The sequence below is a fragment of the Diprion similis genome, chromosome 2 (genome assembly GCF_021155765.1).
Source record: "Diprion similis isolate iyDipSimi1 chromosome 2, iyDipSimi1.1, whole genome shotgun sequence".
Taxonomy (NCBI): Eukaryota; Metazoa; Arthropoda; class Insecta; order Hymenoptera; family Diprionidae; genus Diprion; species Diprion similis.
Genome location: NC_060106.1, coordinates 21,399,281 through 21,415,874, shown reverse-complemented (window position 1 = coordinate 21,415,874; position 16,594 = coordinate 21,399,281). Strand labels below are relative to the sequence as shown.

Sequence of the window (16,594 nt, the reverse complement as noted above, 5' to 3'; positions counted from 1 at the left end):
TAATACATTAATATATTATGCTTGAATGTGTATGTACTTTCAAAGAGTCTGGCAAAAAAAAATGCAGATAATAGCGTACCTACATTCAGTTCGTATAATAACAACTTCCTAACCAACAATGGCTCTTCCAAAAAAGTCGATATTTGTGTATACCTACACTTAACAAGACGCCACTACGAAACAGTAGATAACACGCGTCGCTTAGCATCTATATCTATAATACAAGCGTTCGATTTATCATCAATCATATCGATAATTGGCAATACAAACATGTGTAGATAATATATGTGGTACCTGACATATTCTATACACGCGTGAACGATAATATATCGCCATAAATGGTATCTTTAAGCATCGATGTTTCACTCCATACACGTGCGTAACTTTTTCATTGATTTTTTAACCAGCGTCTAAATAAATCCTCGTTTACTGATTACCATACATACATCTATAAAAATATATTAAACCGATCAATCATATAAGAGTTTCGTTTGTCACTCCGTGGTTTTTTTTTTCTTTTTTCTTTTTTTTGTTCATCCCAATACAGTAATTTTCGACATCTTTAATTAAGACATCGGTATGCATCCTGAACTATAATATTCAAGTTTCCATCAATTTTATGTGTAAATTCTGTTCAATATACTGCAGGGCCAGTATACAAAACCATATTGGAAGAGTGCCAAGGTGAAATAATATACACCAGAGAGACACACTGCGGAGTAAAAATTTGGGATCGTCAGTCGCGTCTCTCGAATGGAAGGAAGTGTTTTCGTAATAGGCGGACCAGTTTGAAACGAAGTCCTGCATACTCGCCGGACTGTACTGACCGTCTGGTCCATGCATTCTGATGCATCCTGCACTGCGCATTGCCAGGGTTTGGGTTATTACTCAAAGTGTAATCGGCTTTAGAAAAGATTTCTCTTAAAATGAAGTTTACGTCAAACGAAACAGATAATTCATCGATCAACAGACGTACGTTCGGATTTGTCTGCAGGATGTAAAATACATTTGTTTTTTAAGTATTTGTTATCGATTTAAAATTAAACAGCTTTTATATAATTGATTTCTAAAGTAAATGGACTCATTATTAAGCGCCACATTTAATCCGATATATAAATATATTCACACCGCATATAATATATTTAACATATTATTGCAAATGGATTCGAAGAAAATTTAAAGCGTATATTTATCGCTAGATATTCCGTTCCTTCACTCATCGACGGCATGTCAGAGAGGATGACGTTGAATGATAATTATTCGCGCGTACGAAATCAACGGCACGGCAATAAAAAAAAAAAAAACCGCTAAATATTTGGCAATTTCGCCATCTGGTTCCGGGCAATTAAGTATATCATGTGTGGCATTGGACCGAGATTGTTATTATATAATTAACGTGCAAAAAAAGAGGAAAAAAACCATTGCGGGTGATTATTTAACACAGAGTTCACTGATAAGCGTATATACTTCGGCAAGGTTTGTTTTTTTCTTGTATCCCCCCCCCCCCCCCCCCCCCCCCCCGACACCTCGCGCTCCGCACTAAATATTACTATTATCCGCAACACAGGCCAATTGATGATCAAACCGTGTATGTAAAGCACGCAATCTTTTAATTTATGAGACGTTAAGGCCGCCTTAATATTCAATTACGCTGCTGATATGACAGATGTTTTTAAGTCTAATCTCAGAGCGCCAAGTTGTTTCGTTTTTGTTCTCAAGACCTTCGCCAAAGTCTTGCTTACGGCTTGGCGTTGGATCATCTTGCGAGTATACAAAACTTTGACATATACTATATGCGTTATAGAAATTTTTATTCACTTGGTATGCGTTTATTTTTGTACGTATCTCGACGATCTAAAACATCAAGATATAAAGCGTCGTATACACAAGTTGATACGAGCAACACATAAATTCTGCGATATGTATGTATGTACATACAATCGAAAAAACAAGCAAACATGTTTAGTGTATGCGTAGTTGATTATTTCAGGAGCTATTTTACAATATAAACATGTCATATTCTGGACGAAGTGAATCCGATTTTTTCTGCTTCTGTGTATAAATATTTGTTATACACTAAGGAGGAAAATTTGTTGAAAATATCAAATGGGATTACACGTTTGATTTAAGCACAAGTAGTTCGGTTAGTTTCGACGTGTTTGAATTGACACTAATAAATTTAAATTAAAATTGAGTTTTTTCCGTCGCCCGAGGCACAATAATATCATATAATTTGGTTGTTGATTTTATAAAGTGAATCATTAAAAATGGATAAGCAATCTGCAAAATATCACGATATTTCCAACACATACTAGTCTGATTTAAAAAAGATCTTTACTCGATTGTTTTTTGTCATTTGGAGAATCGTACGAATCCAACAAAGTCCTAAAACCGAATGACCTGACCTGATTAAATCCACCGAGAGTTTCCGGTTTGAAAATTTCTGCACTTATATCCGTTAAAACTGCATCTTATCGTCTCCTATTTTTTTCAACTCTTCTAACGCGTGACACTTGCCGTTATAAGTGCGGATCAGGTTCGTGCTCCCCTAACATTCTCCCCCACTTTCCCCCTAAGCACTAACAGCGTGCGAGCAGCGTACATATTACATCTACATCCACCAAACTACCACAAACGTGCATCGTAGATGTATGCCTACGTAGGATGCATCGGGCAAACTTGGCTCCGCTTAAAACTAACGCCTTCCTTCTCCTCTTGCTCTGCAGCACGTCGCGTTTAGTCGCCAAGCGCGCGAGTTACGTAATCAGGAAATAACCGGCGAGCCGGCTAATTGGTGACAAGAGGGTGCAGAAGGGTTCAAAACACGTTGATGCAGTACGACTCACACCATGCCCTACAACAGTCGATGATGATAAACGCCGTGCGTGTAAACAGAGACTCTGAAAGTGTTTAACGAACACCTGAAACCTGGAACATTAGTTTCCTGCACGTGGATGGATGACTGGCATTCGATGCAGCCGAAGCTATAGAGAATCACCATCACGTGACCCTCCCGATTAGGCAAGTTCGCTGATAATACATGAGATTGGAATTACTGTGACATTGTGTCACCAATGGAGAACAGCCATGGAAGTGATTCTCATCAAAAAATACCTGAAACAGTGTCGTTCATATGCTTCTCTCTCTGGCACCTGATGCATTGGAAGCTGTAAACGTGCAGCATTGGATGGAATGTATACTAATTACTAGGGCACAACGTCGTTGGTCGAAATGTAGAATCGTAGATACAGCAGATGGAATGCTGGCATGTGCAGAGATTTTCACACCAAAGTACACTACGCGTTTGTTTACTTTGTTGTTTGTGAGTATCTTTGCCTGAGAAAGAGCGAAGTGTAAAAGCTTACCTGTTACGACGATTAGGATGTCGATTAGTAGTCGCCAGTGCCAAAGACTTCGACAAGCATTCATGATCTTTTCGCGGGCACCCTTGGACCCGGAACTTGTCCCCGTCGGATCCACGGTGCTGCCGACGACGACTGTGCAGTCCAATCTATCGGTGCTTTGGATCGTCAATAGTTCCGTAGATTTCTGTCAATTAGAAGAAGTAGAAGGATAAGTATCAGAGTTGGAATGCAAAAGTACACAACAGCTCATAGTGTGATTGTATTCTTATATATATATATATATACATACATAGGTTTTTTTTATACTACCTTGAAACGATTATTGCCTAACTAATTTAAGTAATTTTCCTATTTAGTAATCTCACGTGAACGCAGGTTTTGGTATATTACCCTCGCTTGTGATACATTTTCAAGAATTGACGTTATACTTAAAGTTGAATGTAGTGAATCGTCGTCCGAGGAATGCTCTTGAATTTCACCAGTTAAGATTCATATAAATCGTGTTATACAAGTGCTCGCGAGAGATCTTTGCGTTGGTGGAAACGAGCGCTTGCTGTGAGATTGGCAAGTTCTTGGTGAGTATAAAGTATGTCTAAAAACTTGAGTGCCACCGTTCACACACACACACTTTAAATTAGGTATTGTAGTAATACACCAAAGGAATCATGAATGATATCCGGCCACTATTAGATTTTGAAAAGCTAAGCACACATAGATCGCCAGTAGATTTGTTGATGGTGAAACGATTAAATTTTGCGAACCGGACATTCGAAGGATGAAGGAATAATTTGACAAATTAATTTCCTCGAGATCAGTAAGACCAATTGTTGGCCCCGAGTTTTTTGGCTTAGTGATAATGCTTGCTGACCAGTAAACGCAACACCAAAGTCAAACAATGGTACCTAAAAAGTGCACCACCACCATGCATGTCATCAGAAGACAAACGGAATGTCCATAAATGTGAGGGTTGTAAGTTGTGATAGCTGGGCGAGAAAGGAATGACGGGTGCACCTCGAAGCGATATGATATGTTTGCCTTCTACTCTCTAACCGTCGACAATCCTATATTACATTTTGTTTGAAGAGGGTGAGCGTTGGTTGAGTAGGTGGGTACATCGTCGGCGGACGTGCCTTATAGTCGTCAGGTAAAAACTAATCCTGAATGGCAAGATATGCTTCAAAGTCGACGAAATCTATCGGACAACATGTAGTTACAGCAAAAAGTGACGAGACTAAACGTGGGAGAAGATATCCAACATGCGCAAAGAGCTTTCAGAGTCCATTTGGCTGGAGCTTACAGTGCCTATACAGTTTCACGGATGACATATCGTGATGTTTTAGAGAGAAAGCGAAAGTAAACAAACGTACCCCGTCCAATTATACGAGTGAGTCTGTGTACGAGGGACGAACCCGGTTCGGGTCTGGTGTACCAACTGGGATGAACATTATCAAGATGACTTCGTCGTGGTCGTTATGCTAACGACAGCTCGTGAAGGGTGTAAAAATACATAATGGGACGAGAGCCGAGCGGAAAAGCCTGAAGGCAATGGAACGCCCTCGAGGGCTGAGGCAAGGGGGTGTTAAGGTCAAAGGTCGCGTCAAGATTTGAAAGGGAGTCTTCCTTCTCCCGTCCCCCGGACTGCAGCTTCGCCCCCGAAGTAGCTAGTCGGACAAACGTGTCATATATATATGGAAGTCTTTTCAATGAACGCGCTGAAGCAACTTTTGCCTTGCCCCAGCTGAATAGATATATTCAAAAATCTTATTCAAAGAGACCTTTCCAAGAGGCTTCTGCCTACGAGACAAAACAAAACCGTCTTCCTTCCAAGGATACACCTTCCATGGCGCTTCGCGCGGACTCAAAAACGGATATTCTAATACCACCTTTCACAGTCTACAAAGAATCAAACACGAAACCGTTGTTTTTACGTTTGCATGAAGGTGAAAATTTTTGTTAAATCATTAGGATATAAACATATGATTATTTTATACTGTGAATCCAACTTTGTCAACTTGTTTGGGATCCTGATTATCTTATGGTTTCTTCTCATCGACAGACAACGATCTCTAAGTTAGCCGTATCGCTTACTTCAAATTTCACAGGTGTTACAATATGCTTATCCTGAGTAAAAAAAAAAAAAACTCATGCATAATATATTTCATTGCTGAGAATTTCACGGCATGCGCCAGGTGGTATTTGATAATGTTCTCCGTTCTTTCCGTGATTGTTATCGTGTCGAAATGAATGAGAAAAAAAATTTCGGAGAGTACCACTAATTGTATAAATCCCGACACTCGTGTTTCGTTAAAAAGTAAGAAGAAAAAAAAAAAAAAACAGCGCCTGAACTTTAAACTTGTCTCGAAAGCAAGTGATACTAAAAGACCAGGTGTTACTACTTAACACTTTAATACAAGATGAATATACATGTATATACGTATAGTTACAGACCGAAATGTATACTGCACTTATATGTATGGATGAATGGTCTCTGCAGGAAACGAAGAGTGGTGCAACGTCTGAATTGATTGTACCAAAAATAATTTAAAAATACACAGAGAGAAGAAGGTGACTCGAAAATCCCCTATCAGTTACTGATACGCCTCCTCCTAGACGACGCGGCACTTTTAGTGACAACAAATAGATAGAGGTCTATAAGTCTCCTAGATTATAGTATATATATATATATATATATATATGTCTACGGTACACACCTGGTACACCAATAAATGGTATTTTCAGAGGAATAAATCGAGCGCAAAGGGACGTAACCGTATAATTATTTCGTTTTTTGATATTTTGAACTGCTCGCACCTCAGGAATAGATTCATTCGGTGGAGATAGATGTTGGAGGTAATGTATCTCTAGGAGAAGTCCTCGTTGAATTTAATTATCCCGAAAAGATTTACATATTCTTGACCGAGGTACATACGTGAAATTTCCAATTTTTCAGCATACAGGCGCAAAGTGTGGATTATTATGGGTACACATGTGACACTAGGCTCCTCTCTTAAAGCTTCGGAGAAATCGCATGAGACGAAGATCATGCATCGTCTTACCGAGAGCAATTATTCCGTCGAGTATTATCGTTAACGACATACGCGTTGTGTCGCCTCTGTACAGGTAAACTTTATGTATGTACGTATGTACTTATATCATATCACTTGCTGGTCAGTTAAACATGCCTACATACGTTATTCAAGCTGTATTCAAATTATATCCATTGACTTGAAAGTCAAACCGAATAATTAATTTGTTTTTTATTTACAGTGTAAATTTGAGGGTTGCAATGGAATTTCACGTCCCACGGTAACATATTTTCATATGCGCGCGTTTCTACATCCGTCTTCGATGACGGTTATTTTCATCACCCGAATCACCCTCGGTCAACGTTACTTGATGGATTCTTAACCACCCTTGCAGATTTTTACTATAGACGCAATCCATCACGGCGATACAATGCGAATAACGATTGACGACACCATCGATCAAGACATTGAAGACGTTAAAGCCTCCAAATTTACACGGCAAGTTTTTCAAAAAAAAATGATCGCAGATGCAGTTGACGAGGATTTTTATTGGCGCGATCAATCTTGGATTACACAACGAGTTAAGTATATAAGAAATCTTGACAATGTTCATATCAATCAAGATGTGGGTCACGTTCAACTGGACTATTCCGAAGTGAAGTGGTTTTTTGTTTCTTTTTGTTCTTACTTTATTCCCTTTTTGGAAGATCAAAGATTGTTCAGAAGTCGATGGGACTCTTCAGCTATACGGCGCGTGTAATGCCGGTCAAAAACGACTTTAAAAGCAATACATTATATTGTAGGTATAGGGTAGATGCATGTACCCGGTATGGTGTTTCAGAACACGTTTTACCATGCATCGGGCACTGTAAATAGTAACGTACAAGCACGTGCAACGGACTGTTTACCGATCATCGCGTGGAGACCAACAAAGTTTATAAGCTTATATGAACTCTTACAACCTCTTATATGTACACCATTATACATACGATGTGCAATAATTTTTTACCACTTATGCGTGTACATGTGATCAATAAACACGTATATTTATGTTGACTGTAATATACCTATAAGCCGAAATGCGTATATGACACCTTCTATACTGTGGCTAGTAGACTTGATATCGGGAGTTTCGACACTCCACGTTGAAACGAATTCTTATTCAAATATCTATCAGATTTATTGTTAATTGCGTGAATTTTATCACCTCGTTAAAATTATCAAAGACACAAGATTTTTTAGATACCAGATAAATTTATTTTCTAGCACGAAACGTCAAGTTCATATTCGATTGCATAAATCAGACCTTTGATAGTCATAAATATTATACCATAAATAAATTATAGATATACAGGTATAGAAGATGTTACGTAGCGCAAATGTTACTACAACTGTGTAAATATGATCGAAACAGTCGTATCAACAGTATAATGATAAATATTGTTCAAAGTACGGAAATCGGTATTGAATGATAACAGAAAAATATTTATGGAAAAGAAAAATTCAAGAATCCCTTGCAGGAAAGTTTACAATGATAATGTTATCCCATCTAATTAATTCACTTGCCTCTCTGAAATTGTAGCACACAGAACAGCTGGTCGAGGTTTGAGTAAAGTTGAAGATGTGTTTCTTTTTGTCAGGTATAAAAACACCAGAAAAAAGCCAAAACAATAACAACAACAAATATTTTAGAATCACAATATCGCCTGGGAATATATCACGACACGAAACGATAATATCGATATATCGCAACGTTTTCCGAGAGCTTGTTCATACAAAATATCGTTAGACTTTAAATCCGGGCAAATCCAGCGCGGCAGTTTATCCCCCGCTTTTAACAACTTGATGCCCCGATCAAGTATAATACATTGGACGTAGAGTGTGTATAGTTATAACGTGGCGAGTTAATAAAACGGATATTGGATGAATTAAAATTTTACTCGACATAGGATATTAAGGCGGGTACACCTAACCAGGACGTAAAGGCAAACAAAAGGTTTAGGTACTCCAGGCTGGTACCAACGATTCGTGGGATCGATTTTTGAGGATGAGAATAAATTGGAACCCCTGCAGCGACAGAGGGAGGATAAATTATATGAGAACGACAGCGCGCCTTCTCCTTGACGTTTCCAACGATTTGTCAAGGGTCGCGTTTCCGCACTCGGTTCCAGGGTACTTGTGTCGTTTTCCCGAATCGAATCTACCCGCTGCTGCTGCTGCTGCTGCTGCTGCTGCTGCTTTTGCTGTTAGTACAACGCGTGCGTTTATCGTCCGCAAGGCATCGACCACCTTAGCCGACCGCTTTACGGCTACTAACTGCGGTGCTATCGGCCGGTCGCTTTTTCCCTCGTAGGCTTAACAACCCCCACCACACTCGCGATGAAATGTACACATACACCCACGATGGTACGATGTATGTGTAAACCACCACCGGACGAATGGGCTCATCCATAAACACGAATTACGTTATACTTGGTAAGATCATGGTTGTGTGTATGACCAACCACTGTAGTACCGTCGACTTTTTTCTCTATATCGCATCGCAAGTGGCGTTTATCAATAATTTTTACAACTAGAAATCAATTTCTTAGGTATTCATTGGTGGAAATTATTATTTCTACGATTTTACACGAATTTTTCAAGGAATATACCAAAATTTTTGTTTTTATACAAAATTTTAAATATTCCTAATTTTTCGTAATGATTTCTACATTTTTTATGAAACTTTACATGATATCGCAATTTTTAACAAAAATTAACAATTCTTTACGAAAAATTATCGATATTCAAAATTTTCTACGAAATAATACGACATGTTTGAATTTCTCTAAAAATTCTTGTGTTGTAAAAATTTTCACCAAGATTACGTCTCACCCACATTAAATGATCTTAATAGTTGCAAGAAAATACATTTCCAGTGATTACAATCCGAAACAATACTATAGCACATAAAATATATATATATTTTTTTTTTTTCTTACATTTACGAAACTCATTCTCATTTTGTACCTCACAAATGATATGTTGAAGTTATAATAATCAAGGAACTACAGAATATGTCTTCGCAAGTGCTATTCGAATGAATTGATGTGACGTTCGCCGATACTCGACTACTGAGACCGTTTTTTCATCGGCTAAGTGAAAAGTTTTTTTTTTTCTTTTACAAATCGAACATAAACCGCAATGGCATCAAAGGGCTGCGTATAACCCTATCAAATGAGCATCCGTACGACATATACTAAATTCCTTTTTAAAACACTCTGAGCAATCGTTGAAAGTGTCGATAAAACAAGGTGAATAAAATAATAGCATAAAAATTGACAAGTTCATCGTACTTTCAATTTATTTTCCTCCTACATGTGTTGTCACTATAGAGTTAGACGTGTGATCTACGGTATGATGCGTATAAAAAATGTCACAATGGATATACGAAAACTTCTGTAACGATTATTCGCGAATATGAGATTAGTTAAATATTTCCTAAATTTTTTTTAACGATATCGGCATAACCCAAATTACCCTCAAATCGTTATGATATGAGAATTTATACGTCTTATGTAAAGGGAAGTAATTTATCGACAGTGCCGGATTTGATGATCAATTTTAAACGACCATCTTCGCATTGTTATCGCTGTTAGGTAAACTCGAGCTGAGACGCAAATCAGTTTCATTCAAACTGAATTGTTGTTAAAAGTAAATATCGAGCTGCGTTTTGACGCACGACGCTTTCTGCGTAGCAAACTCTGGTTGGCCCTCGAGCATGTGGATAGCAAGACTCAACGTCCTCGTACACCACCCCTATATTTTAATTGCGATTTATGATCGTTCACTGGGGGGGACTCGGATAGAGTCGCTCTGCCTCAAAGGCAGAAGGTCGCACGAATCACGTTGACGATTATTTGTACCAGGGCTCGAGACGAGTCGTCGAAAGGCTCAGCAATTTATTTTGATTTTCAATCGTTGGATTGATTTGAGAATCGGACAATTATTCCGAGGCAACGTGAAGTTGGAATTTCATTCCTACAAACCTCAAGTCATTTTTTTATTACGAAATTGTTTTCGGACTAAACAAACGTTGAATAAACTTCAATCCGAATAAAACAATATTTGTGTTCCGGAAACGTCAATAGAGAAAAGAAAGAGGTGGGGAAAAAAATTCTTTCCTTGCGTCGGTGAATCGAACAAGTTCTCGTTTAAAAAACTTATACGCTATACGTAATAGCGATAATAATGCGAAGTTGGTAGTTTAAAATTCATCATCAAATCCAGCACTGTCGATAAATTGTAACGATTCGAAGGCAATTTGGGATATACCGATATCGTTAAAAAATAATTGAGGAACAATCTGAACAACTTCTGCAGAACAACATTTAGAATAACATTTTCTGTAAAACCGCGAAAACGTCTATCGAATCATAACTTTTAATAGAAACATGTCCATCAGGGAACTTGTATAAAGTTATTCAGATTCATTGCTGAGAAAATCTTCCGGATACGTCTGAATAAATTAAATATACGCGGAATGGTCAGTGAGAAACAAAGATCAGAATGTCAGACTTTGCGCTGTATGACCAAAAAAAAAAAAAAAAAAACACAATCTTTAATTGGATATAATATTTTCTTACCAAATTTGAAAAATTTCTATTGCAACATTAAAATGCAATCGAATATACTATTATTATATTGTCATATTTGCGATTCATCGCGGAAGTTTAAATTACGATTTCCGAGTTAAAGGCTTGCAGGTACATTGGCACTTTGACCTTCTGTATAATTGAAGCCTTATAGAACATCCAGCTGCACGCTGGTAATGGAAATCTGTGGCCACATGGCGAGATCGTTTTATTTTTTATTTTTTGTTTTGCAGATAGCCTGCGCAGAAATATTTTCACATCAGTCAGTCAATGCCAAAACACTTTCGTCTATCAACATTCCATCAATAATTAATTTATAACTCCAAAATGGGTTGTACGTTATACCTATCGACGAAGAATTGTTTACGCATCAACCGTTCATCCTTGCGGTAGAAAAAGAGAAAAGCAAAAAGATAAGGAAAAAAAAAAATGGCATTACACGAATACTCGAAATTTTCAATGGCTAAATCTATCATCCGCAAGCAGCGGAAGCAAGTCCCAAAATCTACTAACTGTAACTGAGAATTAGTACGTTACCATAGAATTGTATGCCTTGAGTTGACTCTATACAAGCACCCGAATAGTCATATTATATGCATATTTACGGATCTCTCAACGGAGGAAAGAAACGGCAGTTAGGTAAATGTATGCCGATGGAAAATATTAGTTAAGCAGTGATCTTGGAAGCCGAAGACCTAAAATCCCTGTAACATTCTTCAAATCATAGTATACGTAAATAATATGGAGTTTAACTTGCAATTAGAGATGCGCAACCGTTTTACATCGCGAGTGTACACACAGGTACACCATATAGGTATGTGGCATATCTGTTTTGTTCGAACAAATGCGTCGAGATAAACAAAAATAAAAAGATCCGCGACGAAAATAATATAATCGATGAATTATTTCCAGTGGAAGAATGATAAGCAAGTTTCACGATGGCTACGACGATAACGAGCTAACGAGAGAAACACGATCAAGATTGCATGGATTATGGAGTACAAAAGGATGATTATTGTGTGCGGCCATTTTGCTATATGTCTAAAGGACATACCATTTTCGAGGATTAAAATTGATAATGATTTTTGTTCCCGAAAAGAGAGGAAGTGACGGAAGCAAGATATTCTCTGCGAGTTCGCATTTTAGTTGGCGTTAGGACAAACGGATGCTTTGTCCTGTACCATGTGCGTGCATGAAACAGCTGAGGATGAGCATACGTTTTCGAGATACGATTGTGAACCGGAATGTATGTTATCGTGAAAATTTACTATCGCAACTTAGAAAAAAACAGTCTGCACACCCGCCAACGGATAAAACTAACTTTCGTGTTATCGGTCGACTTCAGGGTATCGTGAACACAAAGGGTGTGCCGTACGAAAATTATTTGCTTTAAACTTTCTCCGTTTCGAGATTGTTTTCTTTGTTTAGTTGGCTGTTTTTTATACCGATGGATGAATCCGTCCGTTTGACGAGCAATAAAACGAATTGGAAGAAATGCGCGGCGCCTGCGGCATGGCAACCCACATGTCGTCAAAATCATGCAGGTTGCCTGCTCATCATCGGTCCAGGCGTAAAATGCGTACATAATTCGTCTCGCCTTAATTCGAACAAGTTTTAAGCTAATTAAATTCAAATCAGTTTTCACTGTCAATATTGAATATTCATAAATACGATGGGTTTTGATTAGCAGTTCAAGATTAAACACTTTAAGTAATATCTAAAATACATCTTCACCACAATCCCATATGGTCTAGTGGCTAGGATACCTGGCTTTCACCCAGGAGGCTCGGGTTCGATTCCCGGTATGGGAAATTTTTTTATCCGCGAAGTAAAGAACAGAATCGAAATTTTCAGCCGTATTTATTCCCATATTATACATATACATCTATACACATATGTAAGTATGAGTAACAAGTGTTGACAGCCGATAATAAAATTGTCACATCATACACGTACAAAAATGAATCCGCAATGTTCGATAACTTTTCTACAAATCGCGATTCTGAAAATTCTGCAAACGCATATCCAATAATCCGAATTCGACTCCCTACTTAGTTATCCAACTCTTACACGTATAGGTATACGACGTTGTACTCACAAGTCGACGCACGTTTACTTCCTGCAACTTCCGTTCCAATTTCCCAAGTTTCCTCGGTAATCTATAACGACATCTCACCCTACGTAAACCAGGCGTGTAACCAAGGGCGTAACTAAAGTCCGCAATATAACTGATCATGACCGCAAGCTTCAACGAGGCATTTCTATTGACGTTTTCTTACAAAAGCATCACTGATATATAGAATGTTGTCTAGTTATTAGAGATGCATTACAAAGCTCTGCAAAAAAAAAAAAAGAAAAAAAAACAACTTTTTTTTGTTACCCTGATTTTGTTCTGTGAATTCTGCTCTTTGAAAACGTAGAATTTACGAATATAATTATGATTATATTAAATTTGAATACAATCAATAAGAATTACAAAAATTCTATCTCGATAAATTTTTATAGAACGTGGAATTTCCTATTAAAATCTGTGTTCAGATAGTTTTTAAGTTAAGCCGTTTACGAGAAAAAAAAAATATTCAAAAAATTCTCAGATTTTTTTTTCTACGTCTTATTTAAACGAAAAATACAAAAAATTCATATTAAGATCGAGCTTATATTTGGCTGAGATATTCTATTTGAAGTTCTCTAATTTTCTATATTCGTTTAAACTTTTGTCTGAATAAAGTAAGTACAACTATAAAGATATTAATAGTATTTTTTTTAATAAACTTTAGGTATCAATAAAGAAAAAAAAAAATAACAATTTACATCTAAATGTTGCTTTTTGCATTATATGTGAAAATATCAATAAAATAAATAACTAGAGCCAATTTCGAAAAACTACGTTTACTCTTCAGGTCGTTGACATCAAAGCTTTCTATAGGATCACTCAAATATCAAAGGTAACATTACTATTCTTGACCAGTGTTACTTATTGTACGTACAATTAGCAGAAAATCGATGCCACTCATACTCAGCCTGCCTTTGAAAGTAATAAGTGTTTTCCATATTAGTATCGAAATGCTTTGAGTTTTTTTTATACGCTATGAAGTTCTTAAGGGTACATACGTTGGACTTCGGTTCTCGAGGGAAAGACACGCGCACGCAATTCTACGGCCACGCAGGACTCTCACACGCACCTGGCTAGTGACGAGTGCGTAAGCAGAATTCCAGGTGAGTAAGATCATGAGTCATTCCCTCGTATAAATACTGTTATATGCGTGGCGGGTTGTGGTACACTGATTACCAGCAACGGCGATATGTCGGCGCCAAGTGCACCCTTGATAATGATGATGATGACTATGCTTTGTTCGGATGGTTTAACACACTTTTCGCCTTTTATACCTCAGACTTGTGAATTGCGGAAGAGCAATGATACGTTACGATGATTAGTGCTACTCATTGTCAGCTGGCAAAAGTCTCACGTATGTATGTACCATAAAAAAGAACGATTTGTAACGACGAATTATATTACTCAGTAATAAGGATAGTTAATAAAATGCTATTTTTGTTACAGGAAATGCGCAATGTCGTGCGTTTTATCCGTTATTTTATTGTGCGATAAATTTTCAAAACGGAAAATTATAAAGTGATACTGTACACTGTAGATTACTCCACATGAATTATATATCGCTGTCAGGAGGTTGGTCTATAGATTTCAAAACAGCATTCTATATTTACGACGGATTTCAATATCACTTTATACTTCTTTATCAAAGATAATTATCCTCCTAATATTGCATACCTACGTGACGTCAGATTACTCAGTTGCATAGTTATTTTACATATGTAGACATTCTATACACTTTTCCCGTATGTGCCGCAATACATTATAATGATAATTATGCAGAAAGTACAACGAACTCAAATGTTGTGTCATATGGAGCATTATAACCGAAGTATAAAACGGAGAACAAGAAAAAATCGCGTATTCAACGTTTTACATTACAGGAATATTATTATCCACCACCGTTTAAATTTAACCTTGTAAAACATCTACAGACTCGTATCGCTAGTTAATAGAATCATTATAGATATAATATAACGATCCGTACCCTCATACTCTGACCACCGAGACTTGAGTCGGCGATTTGCCCTTGGCATTTTGAGAGTTAGGCTTCCTCGAAATACGATCTTTTTGCTTGGCCCACCATCGGGTCTAGAAGCCATGGAATACTATACTTTAGCACATGGAGCGATGGTTTTACGAACAAAACATCACGTCGAGTCGAGGAGCGAGTATCGCCAGAAAGAAAACAAAGAGAAACACATATTCGTTGACCGGTTTGGCTTACAAACGCAAATTCCTTGAAAGTTCGGCGCCTGTTTTCACCTTGTATAAAATTAAACGAGAAACTGGTGTTCGATTGAAGAACCTTTTTAAAAGACCACAATGCGTGTTACATTCTGCTCGAGTGAACTGATTTTTCTCTTTACTTACATACATCGTCATCCTGTAACGTCCTGTTGCAACTCACTCAGTAATAAAAACTAACCAACTACCCGACAATTCTGCTCCATATATATGAGAATGATGAGAATTATCAAGGAAAAATGGTGTAAAATTTGTAACCACAGAACACGTACAGAGGGCCGGAAAGAGTGAATTTTCCCTCTGCGTAATGAGTATAGCCTACATTACGTGTTACGATATATGGATGAGTAACAAATATAGCTTTCAGGATATAGGAATCCCTATTTCCAACAATTATTTACAATGACAAATGAAAGATGAACATTGAAATTAACGCAATCATCGGTCAACCCAGTTTGACTTCTGTCGTTGCGTATAACAACTAGAAGAAGCGGTTTATGCCCGGGCTTTATTATACTATAGGTATAATATTGGATAGGCTGATTGGACTGAGAACTAGTAAGACTTCTCCAGGTTCAGGTGTAGAATCACCGCATACGGATATTGATACATTCGGCAATATCGTCTAACGGTAAGAATAAGCCTTATCTATGCTTGTATAGGCTTGACAGAAACATGCAACTATTGCTTGCACATTGTTGAGTAACGAAAAACTAATTGTTCTATTCAGGATTCAAAGCCTGTTTAAGTTTTCTATATGTAGAGGTATAACAGCCGGCCGCAAGTTGTTCAACGGAGTTGTACACGTACGTGGCTTATAGGTGTGTACATGCATGTAAGATATTACAAGACGTGCTTTCAAATAGATACAAACATACGGATGTGTCTTATAGCCATGAATGCAGATAAGAAAATAAGACCGTGTCAATCGTCTACCTACTTCTCGTCTAATCATGGGCTAAACGGTCTTTCTTTCTTCAGGAGTTAGACGTAACGATACTTACATTAGTGGTAGGCCTCCTCATCGATTCACAGTCTTGTCTTTCCGAATAACAATTCTCATGGAGGTCATCTTGACAGGCTGGATTTTGTATGCCGCCATCGAGTTCCACGATGACTGTACTGATGCTCGGAGAGCTCGTCTGTGTTACCTGCTGAAATCATTAAAAATTAGATTTTGCGTTGATGTGCGACATGCCTTGGCTGTGGGCT

General features: G+C 37.6%; 1 protein-coding gene and 1 non-coding gene across 2 annotated transcripts in view; one reads left to right on the top strand and one right to left on the bottom strand.

Annotated features, from left to right (window-relative positions):
* The window catches only part of LOC124414882 (phospholipid phosphatase 1-like), a 33,155-nt gene that overhangs the window by 15,111 nt on the left and 1,450 nt on the right, over positions 1-16,594 (bottom strand). The window contains exons 2-3 of the mRNA XM_046896020.1: positions 16,387-16,536; positions 3,366-3,549 (exon numbers count right to left, since the gene is read on the bottom strand). Coding sequence (XP_046751976.1) covers positions 3,366-3,549; positions 16,387-16,536 — 334 coding nt within the window. The remainder of the gene's footprint in view (positions 1-3,365; positions 3,550-16,386; positions 16,537-16,594) is intronic.
* On the top strand, positions 12,765-12,836 carry Trnae-uuc. Its single transcript has one exon. It is a non-coding gene; the product is annotated as a tRNA-Glu (tRNA).